This window comes from Salvelinus alpinus, chromosome 1 (genome assembly GCF_045679555.1).
Source record: "Salvelinus alpinus chromosome 1, SLU_Salpinus.1, whole genome shotgun sequence".
Classification (NCBI taxonomy): domain Eukaryota; kingdom Metazoa; phylum Chordata; class Actinopteri; order Salmoniformes; family Salmonidae; genus Salvelinus; species Salvelinus alpinus.
Window position 1 is genome coordinate 44259658 of NC_092086.1, and position 16161 is coordinate 44275818.

Genomic DNA, 16161 nt, shown 5'->3' on the forward strand with positions numbered 1-16161 from the left:
GCTACCTTGAATAGTAAGTTTGCAGGTACTACTGTACAGTATGTTTAGGCTACTACGCACCACAAACTAACAGCTTTCTAATTTCAAAGTAAACTTCGTTAGAATGTTTTATTTTTTTAGCAAATGTTAACTAAGAAAATATATACTGAACAAAAATATAAACGCAACATGCAACAATTTCAAAGATTTTACTGAGTTACAGTTCATATGAGGAAATCAGCCAATTTAAATGGATTAATTAAACCCTAATCTATGGATTTCACATGACTAGGAATACAGATATGCATCCGTTGGTCACAGATCTCTTAAAAGAAATGGGCCTCGCAATGGGCCTCAGGATCTCGTCACAGCATTTCTGTGCATTCAAATTGACATTGATAAAATGCAATTGTGTTCGTTGTCTGTAGCTTATACCTGCCCATAACATAACCCCACCGCCACCATGGGGCACTCTGTTCACAAAGTTGACATCAGCAAACTGCTCGCCCACATGACGCCATACACATGGTCTGCGGTTGTGAGGCTGGTTGGACGTACTGCCAAATTCTCTAAAACGATGTTGGAGGCGGCTTATGGTAGAGAAATTAAAATGTAATTATCTGGCAACAGCTTTGTTGGACATTCCTGCAAGCAGCATGCCAATTGCACGCTCCCTCAAAACTTGAGACAACTGCACATTTCAGGGAGGCTTTTTATTGTCCCCAGCACAAGGTGCACCTGTGTAATGAGCATGCTGTTCAATCAGCTTGTTGATATGCCACACCTGTCAGGTGGTTAGATTATTTTAACAAAGGAGAAATGCTCACTAACATGGATGTAAACACATTTGTGTACAAAATATGAGAGAAATAAGCTTTTTGTGGAATGGAAAATAAACGTTTTGTGTGTATGGAAACTTTCTGGTATCTTTTATTTCAGCGCGTGAAACATGGGATCGACACTTTACATGTTGCGTTTATATTTTTGTTCAGTGTACATTCAAGGGAACGATAGCTTCACAACCTATAATAGTCTATGGTTGCAGGCAAAACACAGATCCGAAATGTGTTTTTGGGGGTGGAGCCCATTGAGCTTTCACTGTGCGCTCGAGAAGTCTACCCGTTGTTGATACAGCGTTAATCAACATTGGGAGCGGACAGTTTGAAGACGTGCGACCAGAGACACGGTTTGAGGAATACTCGGATTGATGTGATTTATTTTTCGTCTGTCTATGAGCAAGAACACGACCAAGTAAATTATATTTGGCGGATTTAAACAAGCACTTTTTACTAGGGAGAACTCGAGAACGACCTTCATTCAGGTTGAGGTGAAGAGACTTGTCAGCACACTTGTTGATTTGTTAAATATTTTTTTGTATTATTAGCCAATAGTCTAATAGCCTATAGTTGAATTGAACATACAAAATCGAATGTATAAGCCAAATATGTAGACACTTTATCTGTAGCCTGTACTTATTTTTGTCTCATTTGGATTTTTGTAGCTTTTTGACAGTTTTTATTTTTCGAAATAATTCACATTCCCTGCAACCTATGATGTTCCCTTGTCCAGTTTATGTTTTTGAATAGCCTTCGTTCGGATTTGCACTATCCACAAGTTGGGACACAAGACCCACCTGTTGCATTTCGCGGCAAAACTCATAAAACAGACATGTCACAGCTTGAGGTCGACATGGCCGGACTGGGTTTCTCCAAATTACCTGCTGGGTTCGACGCCAACTCCTGTTTCCCTGGCCGAATACCACCAAGGCGAAGGAGACACTCGGCAAACTCCAGGAGAAACTCGTACAGGTTGAGCAAAAGAAATACCTTGGATTTGGAGCTTGAAGTTTACGATGATGCCCCTCTCTCCAAAACTCACTCCTGGTCTGCTGATGATATTTTAGCAGAAACAGCGGCAGAGGAGAAAAAGGTGGACTCATCAGTACCAGCCTCACCTGTCTCAAGCCCGGGAACGAGCACGTGCTCACCTCCTGGTACCCAAGCATCAGACCCCAAACCACCTTTTGATACCTGGGACGCGCCACAGCCCAGCTCGCAAGCACAGCCCAGCTCGCAAGCACAGGGCACAAGTTCAGATTCCGAGGAAGAAATCACTGACAAAAAGGTAACTTTATCTCGAGCTCCATTTGAAAGCAAACGGGAGCAAGAGGAAAAGGATGAAATTGAAACCAAAGCCGTGGCGACGTCACCTGATGGAAGGTTCCTCAAATTCAACATTGAAATTGGGAGAGGGTCGTTCAAGACGGTGTACAAAGGCCTGGATACGGAGACAACAGTAGAAGTGGCATGGTGTGAGCTACAGGTAAATAATGAATTTGCTATTATTTGTGTACAGATGGGGAAAACTCAAAAGAACACACATCATTCTCTTAAAATCTTATTTGGGCCACCGCAAAAAATAGTTTACAAAGGCTTTGGCTCAGCCAAACAAAGTTATCTCTAAATTGTGGAGTGGGTACCATGTGTGCTGTCTTGCTTAATTATCTGGGTTCTCTGCTACATGTGACAATGACATCAAATGAAATCCCAAGTTCAAGAACATTGGTAAACTGAGACACTAGAAAACATTAAAAAAAGAAGGTCAAATGAAAAAAAGGACAAAAAGACATCTGCTCATTTCACTTCTTTATTGTCGGGGAAGGCTAATGTGTTTACGCAGTTATGCCTTCATCAGATCAAGAAGTGTGCCAAATCCATCGTTTTGTTATACAAGTGTTTAGGTGATAATTACAATTGCCCACACCTTCTCTCGACACTATCAGCCACTCAGATAAGATGCCATACATGACTTCATTTATAATCTCTTTGCTATTTTGGTTTCGGCCTATCAGTTTTTGTCTGCTGTTTTTGAGAACCTGTGTGGACCTACTGAGTTTAAAGCTCTCAAAGTAATCATACAAATAGCCCTATAAAGGACACTGCGTTTCCACACATGGGTGTCTTACATACAGTGGGTTTTGATCAGAGGCGCTTGCTCTTGAAAATGCTTCGCTCCAGTGCATCGCTTCGCTTGAAATTTGCATGAAGTAGAGGAGAGCAAAAATGTTTCTACCACTCCGCTAGCAGAGTTCTCGCCGCTCACCTTCCCACAATCCCCTGCACATTTCTCTGAGTACCCTGGTTGAAAATTAATGGGGGCGGAACTTCTCCTTCTGAATTCGTTGTTGGTGAAAACAGCAGGAGACGTTCCACCCCATACCTTTTCAACGAGTACACACAGAGAAATGTGCGGGGGATTGTGGGAAGGAGAGCGGCGAGAACCTAGCTAGTCGTGCGGAAGAAAAAGTTGAGTTGTGCTCTACTTTATGCAAATTTCAAGCGAAGCGAAGTGTTGGAGCGAAGCTTTGGAGCGCAGCGTTGTTAAGAGGAGGCGCCAACTCTGGTCAAAACCCAGTGCTAGGTGGTTACAATTCCGGAGGCCAAAAAAATAACTGGCGAAAGATTCTAAGGGGGGGTACTTCTTTCCCAAAATCATGTTACTGATGGCAAATAAACAATCCATAACTCTTCGTCTGCATTGTATAATGTGTGAATATCTGTACTTCTCCAAACTGGCACCTATAACTCGGCTGTGATATAGAGAGTGGTAGGAAGCGCGTCTTGCGAGCTGTATACCACAGCAGAGTTATCAAGTGATTTGAAATGTGTCTTTCAAACCACTTGATAGTTGATAATTGCAGACAGAATACCCACATCATTTCATTGAAAGGATGTGGAAACAACATTGATTCTATCAGTGTGTGCCCAGTGGGTAGGAAACAGTTGCCCCACTTAGTTTTCATATGCAGATCACCTGCCATCAATTGAGGCTTCAGGAGTTTTGTAGTAAGGAAATGTTATGATGTCTGATAATCGAAAACAAACATTGTATGATTTTAGATGCAATTTAAACAGTTATCCACAACTGAGTATCAACACTGACGTTGAAGCAATTGAGAAATTGCAAAATCAGTTATAGGCCTATTTTCAACTGGGAAGCATATTATAAGTGTCTTTACTTACTTTAACCCCTTCATGAAGGGCACTGTGCTGTCACTGTTAATGCATATAAAGCCTATGACAAGGGGTGAGGTTGGAATGTTTTTCTATCATTGTTTCGCTGAATGCACACTAACAATTGACACCAGGGATTTTAGTCCAGACCAGATGCGGGGTGAGAATGGTCTTAATGATCATAAAATGCTTGCATTGTCTTAATGATCGTTTCTCGCTAATTGTCACAATCCCCATGACAAGTAGTATCCTAGCAGCTGTCCTATGACTAAGAAGTGTGGGCAATGGGGTAAAGTGGGAGGTTTGTGGGGGGGGGGGGGGGGGTCATTACAAATTTTGACAAATACAGATGAAACACAGCAATAATTAAAACAAAGTCTACACTCAACAGAACAGACTTGGTTTGCTTCTATGAAATCCCCTCCTTGCGCCAAATTCCATGGCCATATAAAATCCGTATCTCTTGGACTTTTCCTCTCTCTGTCTTATCTCTGGGCACTGATTGAACTTCATGCTGTATGTGCTCGTGTAAGAGTAACTCAGTGCATGATATAGAGAGGATATCTGGTTTACCTGTCCATGGCAAGGCTTGCTTGCATGTTAAAGCCTTCACTAATCAATCAAAACCTTTAGACACTCATTCAAATGACACAGTTAAAGAAGACTAGATATTGCTTGGGAGATCTTGTTCTCAAGAACACACACTCATACAGCTGTGTTTCCTTTTTCAAAATGTCAAGATGTCAGTGGGAATCAGACCCATATTTTTTGCAGTACACATCTAGTTCGTATAAAAAAAAATTAACCGTTATTTAACTAGGCAAGTCAGTTAAGAACAAATTATTATTTACAATGACAGCCGAACCCAGACAATTGCGCGCCACCCTATGGGACTCCCAATCACGGCCAGTTATGATACAGCCTGGAATTGAACCAGGGTCTGTAGTGATGCCTATAGCACTGAGATGCAGTGCCTTAGACCACTGCGACACTCGGGAGCCGTATTGAGTGACCTTTTACCATGGCCAATGATTCCTAGATACCGTTTCCATGTACTGTACTGAGGAAAAGCCCTTTTCATGCTGAGAGTACCAGTACATTCTGTAATCTATCTATGTGTGACCTCATAGTGGGAAAGCTGAACCTTTTGGTGGTGCTTGGGACAGAGAGATGAGTGGTAGTGTGACACTCAGGGCCTGACTGTCATCCTGCCTGGCCATTTCTCTTTTCATTGAGAACCACTGGTGCCAGCCAGCACTCATCCAGAGCTGCTTCTCACACCCAAACGTGAGCAATACTAGTTTAGAACAGATACACAGCAAGCAACTTGTTATTACATGTATTTGTAAAATTTGCAACACATTCATTCATTCACAGAAATGCTTATTACTGAGACTGACTGCCTGGCCTCCCGTTTATCTTCTAACACCTGCCACTTGCCCAAGATCAAGATTACTCACACCAAAGTGACAATCAAGATCAAGATTACTCACACCAAAGTGACAATCATTCATTTTCAAGTTTCAAGTTTTTATTGTCACATGCACAAGTACAGTAAAATGCCTTTCTTGCAAACGCAAAACTAATATCAGCATAGCTGTGCCCAGGAGTTCCACCACCCTAGAAGACAGATTTAATATATTTATGTTTCACTCTGAAATTATTATGGTAAAGCAATCAGTGTTCAGGACAGATCCACCATCTTTAAAATGCCTATAACTCATCTTAATCTCTCCCAATGTCCCTCAGCAGAGCCTCCACTGACAGCTTGCAGAGAGTTGTTTATAGCAGCAGCAGACTCCCTGGCCAGGCAGCAGCCATTGTAACAGGAGCCGCCCCCAACCCTCCAGGGGGCAGCTGGGAAGCTGGAGGGAATAGCAGGGACCAGGAGGCGTCATTCTAAAACAAGCCACATGATATAGTACAGGGGAGTGAAAGACGGCAGAGACTGGTGTGTCTTTATGAAACAGGTTTTGTGCACTGAAAGACAAAGTTGGTGGTGCTGCACTGACCTGTTGAGTGTCGATGTTTGTTGGCTACAGGGTTTGCAAGCAGGATGAGCAAGGTGCAGGGAGTCAGTCAACTCGGTTGAACAACCTCCTCAGCAATCAATCCAATTTCAATCAAATGTATTTTATAAAGCCCTTTGTACATCAGCAGTTGTCACAAAGTGCTATACAGATACTCAGCCTCAAACCATAAAGAGCAAACAATGCAGATGGCAGGAAAGGCAGGAACCTAGGAAGAAACCTAGAGAGGAACCAGGCTCCTAGGAGTGGTCAGTCCTCTTCTGTCTGTGTCAGGTGGAGATTATAAGAGCACATGGAAATTAATGCCAGATTGTTCTTCAAGATGTTAAAATGTTCATAGATGACCACCAGGGTCAAATAATAACCACAGTCGTTATAGAAGGTGAAGCAGTTCAACACCTCAGGAGTAAATGTCAGTTGGCTTTTCATAGCCGAGCATTCAGAGATCGAGACAACAGGTCCAAGAGAGAGAGAGAGAGTCGAAACAGCAGGTTCGGGACGAATTAGCACGTCCGGTGAAACCGGTCAGGGTTTGATAGTGGCAGCACGACCGGGTGGTTTGGGGACAGGGACAGGTAGTCCTGAGGCATGGTCCTAGGGCTCATAGAGAGAGATCGAAGTTGCAAGAGAGTTCTTCTCACTCCCTGGCCTAAAACAAATCACACTGTGCATAATTACAACGTCTCTCTCTCTCCCTCTCTTGGGAGTTCTGTAATGGCCCTTGAGTTCCTACCTCCAGAGTAACTAACTACATGAGTAAACCAGAACAACAACCTTTCCAGGACATGTATAGTTACTGTGTGTGTGTGTGTGTGTGTGTGTGTGTGTGTGTGTGTGTGTGTGTGTGTGTGTGTGTGTGTGTGTGTGTGTGTGTGTGTGCGTGTGCGTGTGCGTGTGCGTGTGCGTGTGTGTGTGTGTGGTGTCCTTCTTTATCTGTCCTATGTTTGTTGGGCTTTTCTGTTCTCCTTTGTTTGCTGTACACTTCACACACTGGGAGTTTCAAGGAGAAGCCCTGCACTGTGGAATGTCACCACAAGATTGATTGTAGCAGCACCTGGGTTAGGGTTGTGTTGTCATTGTTTTTTGGGGGAGGTGAGGGGGTAAAGCACACGAGGCCTGCCATGAATATGTTCTATGTTGTTGTGATGCATTTGATTTGTCATGTGGTCCCGTGTGGCTCAGTTGGTAGAGCATGGCGCTTGCAACGCCAGGGTTGTGGGTTCATTCCCCACGGGGGGACCAGGATGAATATGTATGAACTTTCCAAATTGTAAGTCGCTCTGGATAAGAGCGTCAGCTAAATGACTTAAATGTAAATGTAAATGTCATAGCAGTTGTTTATGATTCCCAATGACATCTGTTATGTAAGTATTAAGACAGCGCTGGCCTTCTGACCGAGGCTTTAGGTCAAATGTTGACATAATGTCCCCTTATGAGGTATGATTACATCAAAAATAGACCAATGCTTATTTAGGCAACACTGCCTAGAAATATAAAATCCGTATCTCTTGGATTTTCCTTTCTTTGTCTTATCTCTGTGCACTGATTGAACTTCATGCTGTCTGTTCCTGTGTAAGAGTAACTCAGTGCATGATATAGAGAGGATATCTGGTTTACCTATCCATGGCAAGGCTTGCTTGCATGTTAAAGCCTTCACTAATCAATCAAAACCTTTAGACACTCATTCAAATGACACAGTTAAAGAAGACTAGATATTGCTTGGGAGATCTTGTTCTCAAGAATACACACTCATACAGCTGTGTTTCCTTTTTCAAAATGTCAAGATGTCAGTGGGAATCAGACCCATGGGGAGAGAGAGAGAGAGGCCGCTTATACAAAGTATGAGCTTAACTAACTGAACCCTCCCTTACCCCACCTCTAGAAGAAAACAAGGAGGGTTTCAGGCCAGAACTGACATTAGCTGTAAAAGCATTTGCCATACTAAACATGGGACTAGGATTTACAAACCCCAGACTGAGGCCAGGAGTCCATTGAAGTGTCTCTCAGTCCCTCCGTCACTTGAATAAGCGTATTCCTGTGCCACACTAGGTGACAAGAGACTTGGTGACTAGTCTGGAACTTCCCTGGCTGGTAGCCCCTAATAATAAGCGTCCTTTACCCCTATATATTTCCCAAACAAAGATTTTTTTCCCTCCCGTGGTGTTACTGTTCTCCAGGGGACACATTCTTCTGCTGCTCCAGCTGGAACCTTTTTTTTCCGTCAGCCTTTTCCACTTCAGAATGTCGCTCTTAACGCCTGTGGAGTGATTGAGCTAATCCGACTTTCCCTCTTCATTTATTTTACCCACAATACCCAGTTTAATTAGCCCTGATAAATTGCTGACGGTCTCTACAAGGGCTACCATGGTGATGGTGGTCTGCTCTGACCCCCCACACCCCATCCCTAAACGTGTGTAAGCGAGACAAACACTACCGTACTCATGGGCCTTCAGCGCAGCTAATGAGACTGCCCAAGGCTACCGGTAGTGATGCCACCGTGGCCACTGCTGACTACGTGGCTCTTATCAAGGATAACACCGACTGGCTGGCTGAGTGACTCAGCCTCTCAGCAGGCTTGCCCCCACACCCCCTGTCCATTCATTACCATGCAGTTTAGGGCTCATAATGTTTCATTGCCTTCACTGAGTGTGAAGGAAAACAGAGGGGAGCACTGCACACACTCAAGCAGCACTACATCCGTTTGGCTCTGGTTCATAAGCCGTGCTAACTGTGAAAAAAAGCAAACACCATTTAATTAAAACTGTCTATATTTAGGGGTCAACTGGTTTAATGGGAGTGCTGGCCAACATGTCCAGATGACTTGAATGGAGCCTGCTAGCAGGAAAGCCAATCATCTCTCCTTCACCTGGGGCAGATTCAGTTTGCACAATGTTACATAACACTGCAGCCATGGAGGTAGAAATTGATTATAAATGCGGATAACTTCTATGATATCTATCATGCAGTGCTCTTAGTACTGAATATAGTCCTCATTCATCTCAGACTGCTTGATTGGTTGTGGCTGGGTTAGGGGTGGGAGGTGGGGCAATTTTGGTGGGACAAAGTAGGTGGGAACTAGCTTTATCTTTATGTGATGTCTGTGTTTTATGTACGTGTTGACGACAGTCCCCCCTTACACAAGACATTCTCTGTTACGTTTTGGGAAATGGGGCTTGGACGCCAGTTCTCATGGGGAACGATAATGGACACTGATCCTGTCCGATACAACTCATCCAATACATTCATAAATACAGTGCCTTCGGAAAGTATTCAGACCCCTTGACTTTTTCCACATTTTATTTCGTTACAGCCTTATTCTAAAATTGATTTTTTTTTAAATCCTCAGCAACCTACACACAGTACCTCATAATAACAAAGTGAAAACAGGTTTTTTGAAATTTTAGCAAATTGATTCAATATAAAAAACAGAAATACATTATTTACATAAGTATTCAGACCCTTTGCTATGAGACTCAAAATTGATCTCAAGTGCATCCTGTTTCCATTGATCATTCTTGAGATGTTTCTACAACTTGATTGGAGTCCACCTGTGGTAAATTCAATTGATTGGACATGATTTGGAAAGTCACAGAACTGTCTATAAAAGGTCCCACAGTTGACAGTGCATGTCAGCAAAAAACAAGCCATGAGGTCGAAGGAATTGTCCGTAGAGCTCAGAGACAGGATTGTATCTAGGCACAGATCTGGGGAAGGGTACCAAAACATTTCTGCAGCATTGAAGGTCCCCAAGAACACAGTGGCATCCATCATTCTTAAATAAAGAAGTTTGGCGAAGGTTCACCTTCCAACAGGACAACGACCCAGAGCACACAGTCAAGACAACGGAGGAGTGGCTTTGGGACAAGTCTGAATGTCCTTGAGTGGCCCACCCAGAGCCCAGACTTGAACCCGATCGAACATCTCTGGAGAGACCTGAAAGTAGCTGTGCAGCAACGCTCCCCATCCAACCCGACAGAGCTTGAGAGGATCTGCAGAGAAGAATGGGAGAAACTCCCCAAATACAGGTGTGCCAAGCTTGTAGCGTCATACACAAGAAGACTCAAGGCTGTAGTCGCTGCCAAAGGTGCTTCAACAAAGTACTGAATAAAGGGTCTGAATACTTATATATTTTTTTTATAAATGAGCAAAAATGTATATAAACCTGTTTTTGCTTTGTCAGTATGGGTTATTATGTGTAGATTGATGAGGGAAAAAATAACTTTAGTCAATTTTAGAATAAGGCTGTAACGTAACACAATGTGGAAAAAGTAAAGGGGGTTGAATACTTTCCGAAGGCATTGTACATGTTTCTTTTGTTACAAAGAAATTGTTCACTATAGATAAAATGCAGTAGTTGGTGGACAACAAGTTGCCTTAAAGGGACCTCGTCATAGCTCTTTTGTGTAATTCAAACTCAGCATTGCACCACTCCTGTCCCTCCCATGCCTCGGGTTGGTCTCTTTCAGAATCCTTGGAATGGCCCTTGAGGAGGGGCGGGTGAAACCGTTACTACCTCCAGAGTAACTAACCCTAAACCTGATTGAACCATAACAACGATGTGCCCAGGCCATGTATAGTTTGTGTGTGTGTGTGTGTGTGTGTGTGTGTGTGTGTGTGTGTGTGTGTGTGTGTGTGTGTGTGTGTGTCTGTGTGTCTGTGTGTCTGTGTGTCTGTGTGTCTGTGTGTGTGTGGTGTCCTTCTTTATCTGTCCTATGTTTGTTGGGCTTTTCTGATCTCTTTTGTTTCCTGTACACTTCACACACTGGGAGTTTCAAGGAGATGCCCTGCACTGTGGAATGTCACCACAAGATTGATTGTAGCAGCACCTGGGTTAGGGTTAGAGTTGTGTTGTTGTTGTTTTTTGGGGGAGGTGAGGGGGTAAAGCACACGAGGCCTGCCATGAATATGTTCTATGTTGTTGTGATGCATTTGATTTGTCATAGCAGTTGTTTATGATTCCCAATGACATCTGTTATGTAAGTATTAAGACAGCGCTGGCCTTCTGGCCGAGGCTTTAGGTCAAGTGTTGACATAATGTCCCCTTATGAGGTATGATCACATCAAAAATAGACCAATGCTTATTTAGACAACACTACCTTTTGTTGATTATACAGTGCCTTGCAAAAGTATTCATATCCTTTGGATTTCTTCACATTTTATTGTGTTGTGGGATTGAAATGAATTTAATTGTAACTTTTTGTCAACATCCTACACAAAATATTTGAATGTCAAAGTGGAAGATTATTATTATTTATTTTTTAAGATGAATAGAAATATAGTTGTTGCATAAGTGTTCAGTCAATACATGTCAGAAACCCCTTTGGTAGTGATTACAGCTGCGAGTCTTCTTGGAGCTTTACACACCTGGATTGTGCAATATTAACCCATTATTCATTCCATAATTCTTCAACTCTGTCAAGATGTTGATGATCATGGCTAGACAGCAATTTTCATGTCTTGCCATAGATTTTCAAGCAGATTTAAGTCTAAACTGTAACTTGGCCTTGTGTTGTAGCTTATTGATCTGCTGAAAGGTGAATTGGTCTCCCAATGTCTGGTGTAAAGCAGACTGAAGTAGGTTTTCCTCTTGAATTTTGGCTGTGCTTAGCTTCATCCCGTTTCTTTTTATCCTGAAAAACTCCCCGGTATTTGCGGATGTCAAGCATAGCCATACCATGATGCAACCACCACCATGCCTAAAAATAAGGAGGCAGTTACTCAGTGATGTGTTTTGTTGGATTTTGCTCCAAACATAAGTCTTTGCATTTAGGCCAAAAAGCATATTAATTTGCTATATTTTTTGCTGTATTAGTTTAGTGCCTTGTTGCATGTTTTAGAATATTTCTGTTCTGTTTCTGTCATTATTGTTGAGTAACTATTTTTTATTTATCCCTTATTTTAACAGGTAAGTTGATTGAGAACACATTCTCAGCAACGACCCGGGGAATAGTTACAGGGGGGAGAGATGAATGAGCCAGTTGAAGCTGGGGATGATTAGGTGACTGTTGGTATGAGGGCCAGAATGGGAATTTAGCCAGGACACCAGGGTTAACACCCCTACTCTTACAATAAGTGCCATGGGATCTTTAGTGACCACAGAGAGTCAGGACACCCATTTAACATCCCATCTGAAAGATAGCACCCTACACAAGGTAATATCCCCAATCACTGCCTTGATGCTTTGGGATATATTTTTTAGACCAGAGGAAAGGGTTCCTCCTACTGGCCCTCCAACACCATCTGGTCTCCCATTCAGGACCAACCCTGCTTAGCTTCAGAAGCAAGCCAGCAGTGGGATGCAGGGTGGTATGCTGCTATGTTGATTCAGCTTCAGTTTTCTCTTATCACCTTCAGTTTTCTCTTATCACAGCCATTGAACTCTGTAACTGTTTTAAAATCACCAATGGCCTCATGGTAATGTCCCTGAGCAGTTTAATTATTTTCCTGCAGCTCAGTTCAGAAGGATGACTGTATTTTGATGTGTCTGGGTGGTTTAATACATAATCTAAAGCATAGTTATTAACTTGATCATGCTTAAAGAGACATCAATGTTTGATTTGTTATTGTTACCCATCAATCACAGCCAACAAGTGCTCAGCATATGTGGGAACTCCTTCAAGACTGTTGGAAAAGCATTCCAGGTGAAGCTGGTTGAGAGAATGCCAAGAGTGTGCAAAGTTGTCATCAAGGCAAAGGGTGGCTACTTTGAAGAATCTCAAATATAAATATATTTTGAATTGTTTACCATGTTTTTGGTTACTACATGATTCCATGTGTGTTATTTCATAGTTTTGATGTCTTCACTACTATTCTACAATGTAGAGAATAGTAAAAATAAAGAAAAACCCTTGAATGAGTAGGTGTGTCCAAACTTTTGACTGGTCCTGTATAATTTTTCTTCCTCTTTGACATTACAGAGTACTTTCAGTAGATTATTGACAAAAAATGTATATTAAATCAATTTGAATTCCACTTTGTAACAAAATAAAAGAAATACAAGAAAGAAATACAAGGGGTATGAATACTTTTGTAAGGCACTGTAGAGGCATGAATGGGTTTTTGTAGTATTTCTTTGTAAACTCGTGTAGAAAATATCAACCCCTCCCATTGTGGTCTCTTAAACCGTGAACCAGGTGTCCCGTCAACACGTATCCATTATGTAGAAGAAGAGCAACAGTGCCTCAGCTCTGTACTTTTCCTTTTGTTGTCTGACTGAAACCTGCTAAACATACCGGCTAAAACCACGAGTAGTTCTGTTCCTCAACCAACCAATATAACCCATTGCATGTGTAAAACTAGCCTAAATATATGCTGTGATCAGTTTTGTTTTTACTTGTAGTTCCTAATTGACTATAAGACGAATTTGAAACATGTTCTGATTCTGTTTTCAGGTCAAAATCAGTGCCCCTGAACCTCATTGTCTATGAAAAGACGATTTGCATTGGTACAGACCAAGGCACACATAACTTTAGGAACAGAGTTCATGCCCGCTTTGTGCTGATAAACTATTATTTTAAGCCTCAAAGTGGACAGGGATAATTGACAAATTACCTTGGCAGATGTAGGCTTCTATTTTATTTATTTTATTTTTTATTTTACATTTATTTAACCAGGTAGGCCAGTTGAGAGCAAATTCTCATTTACAACTGCGACATGGCCAAGATAAAGCAAAGCAGTGCGACAAAAACAACAACACAGAGTTACACATGGGATAAACAAACATACAGTCAAAAACACAATAGAAACATCTATATACAGTGTGTGCAAATGTAGTAAGGTTAGGGAGGTAAGCCAATAAATAGGCCATAGTGGCAAAATAATTACAATTTAGCATTACATTGGAGTGATGGATGTGCAGATGATGATGTGCAAGTAGAGATACTGGGGTGCAAAAGAGCAAAGAAACAAAAACAATATGGGGATGAGGTAGTTGGGTGTGCTATTTACAGTTGGGCTGTGTACAGGTACAGTGATCGGTAAGCTGCTCTGACAGCTGATGCTTAAAGTTAATGAGGGAAATATAAGACTCCAGCTTCAGTGATTTTTGCAATTCGTTCCAGTCATTGGTAGCAGAGAACTGGAAGGAACGGCGGCCAAAGGAGGTGTTGGCTTTGGGGATGACCAGTGAAATATACCTGCTGGAGCGCGTGCTACGGGTGGGTGTTGCTATGGAGACCAGTGAGCTGAGATAAGGTGGGGCTTTACCTAGCAAAGACTTATAGATGACCTGGAGCCAGTGGGTTTTGGCGACGAATATGTAGCGAGGGCCAGCCAACGAGAGCATACAGGTCACAGTGATGGGTAGTATATGGGGCTTTGGTGACAAAACGGATGGCACTGTGATAGACTACATCCAATTTTCTGAGTAGAGTGTTGGAGGCTATTTTGTAAATGACATCGCCAAAGTCAAGGATTGGTAGGATAGTCAGTTTTACGAGGGTATGTTTGGCAGCATGAGTGAAGGTGGCTTTGTTGCGAAATAGGAAGCCGATTCTAGATTTCATTTTGGATTGGAGATGCTTAATGTGAGTCTGGAAGTAGAGTTTGCAGTCTAACCAGACACCTAGGTATTTGTAGTTGTCCACATATTCTAAGTTAAAACCGTCCAGAGTAGTGATGCTAGGCGGGCTGGCAGGTGCAGGCAGCAATCGGTTGAAGAGCATGCATTTAGTTTTACTAGCATTTAAGAGCAGTTGGAGGCCACGGAAGGAGCATTCAAGCTTGTTTGGAGGTTTGTTAAGACAGTGTATACAGAATGGTGTCGTCTGCGTAGAGGTGGATCAGAGAATCATCAGCAGCAAGAGCGATATCATTGATATATACAGAGAAAAGAGTAGGCCCGAGAATTGAACCCTGTGGCACCCCCATAGAGACTGCCAGAGGTCCGGACAACAGGCCCTCCGATTTGACACACTGAACTCTATCTGAGAAGTAGTTGGTGAACCAGGCGAGGCAGTCATTTGAGAAACCAAGGCTGTTGAGTCTGCCAATAAGAATGCGGTGATTGACAGAGTCAAAAGCCTTGGCCAGGTCGATGAAAACGGCTGCACAGTACTGTCTTTTATCGATGGCGGTTATGATATCGTTTAGGACCTTGAGCGTGGTTGAGGTGCACCCATGACCAGCTCGGAAACGAGACTGCATAGTGGAGAAGGTACGGTGGGATTCGAAATGGTCGGTGATCTGTTTGTTAACTTGGCTTTCGAAGACTTTAGAAAGGCAGGGCAGGATGGATATAGGTCTGTAACAGTTTGGGTCTAGAGTGTCTCCCCCTTTGAAGAGGGGGGATGACCGCGGCAGCTTTCCAATCTTTGGGGATCTCAGACAATACGAAAGAGAGGTTGAACAGGCTAGTAATAGGGGTTGCAACAATTTTGGCGGATCAGTTAGGAAAGAGAGGGTCCAGATTGTCTAGCCCAGCTGATTTGTAGGGAATTACGATTTTGCAACTCTTCCAGAACATCAGCTATCTGGATTTGGGTGAAGGAGAAGCGGGGGGTGGGGAAAGTTGCTGCGGGGGGGGGGGTGCAGAGCTGTTGGTCGGGGTAGGAGTAGCCAGGTGGAAAGCATGGCCAGCCGTAGAAGAATGCTTATTGAAATTCTCGATTATCGTAAATCTATCGGTGGTGACAGTATTTCCTAGCCTCAGTGCAGTGGGCAGCTGGGAGGAGGTGCTCTTATTCTCCACGGACTTTACGGTGTCCCAAAACTTTTTGGGAATTAGTGCTACAGGATGCAAATATCTGTTTGAAAAAGCTAGCCTTAGCTTTCCTAACTGACTGTGTATATTGGTTCCTGACTTCCCTGAAAAATTGCATATTGCGGGGGCTATTCGATGCTAATGCAGTACGCCACAGGATGTTTTTGTGTTGGTCAAGGGCAGTCAAGTCTGGAGTGAACCAAGGGCTATATCTGTTCTTAGTTCTACATTTTTTTGAATGGGGCTTACTTATTTAAGATGGTGAGGAAAGCACTTTTAAAGAACAACCAGGCAACCTCTACTGACGGGATGAGGTCAATATCCTTCCAGGATACCCGGGCCAGGTCGATTAGAAAGGCCTGCTCGCTGAAGTGTTTTAGGGAGCGTTTGACAGTGATGAGGGGTGATTGTTTGACCGCGGGCCTCTTACGGACGCAGG

At 42.9% G+C, this 16161-nt stretch overlaps 1 protein-coding gene across 3 annotated transcripts in view; it reads left to right on the forward strand.

The window, feature by feature from the left end:
* Nucleotides 1-1092: 1092 nt before the first annotated feature.
* LOC139577165 (serine/threonine-protein kinase WNK4-like) overlaps nucleotides 1093-16161 on the forward strand; it is a 76815-nt gene continuing 61746 nt past the window's right edge. For all 3 annotated transcript variants that reach the window (XM_071404068.1, XM_071404059.1, XM_071404079.1), the window contains exon 1: nucleotides 1093-2301. In XM_071404068.1, coding sequence (XP_071260169.1) covers nucleotides 1552-2301 — 750 coding nt within the window. In that variant the 5' untranslated portion in view covers nucleotides 1093-1551. The remainder of the gene's footprint in view (nucleotides 2302-16161) is intronic.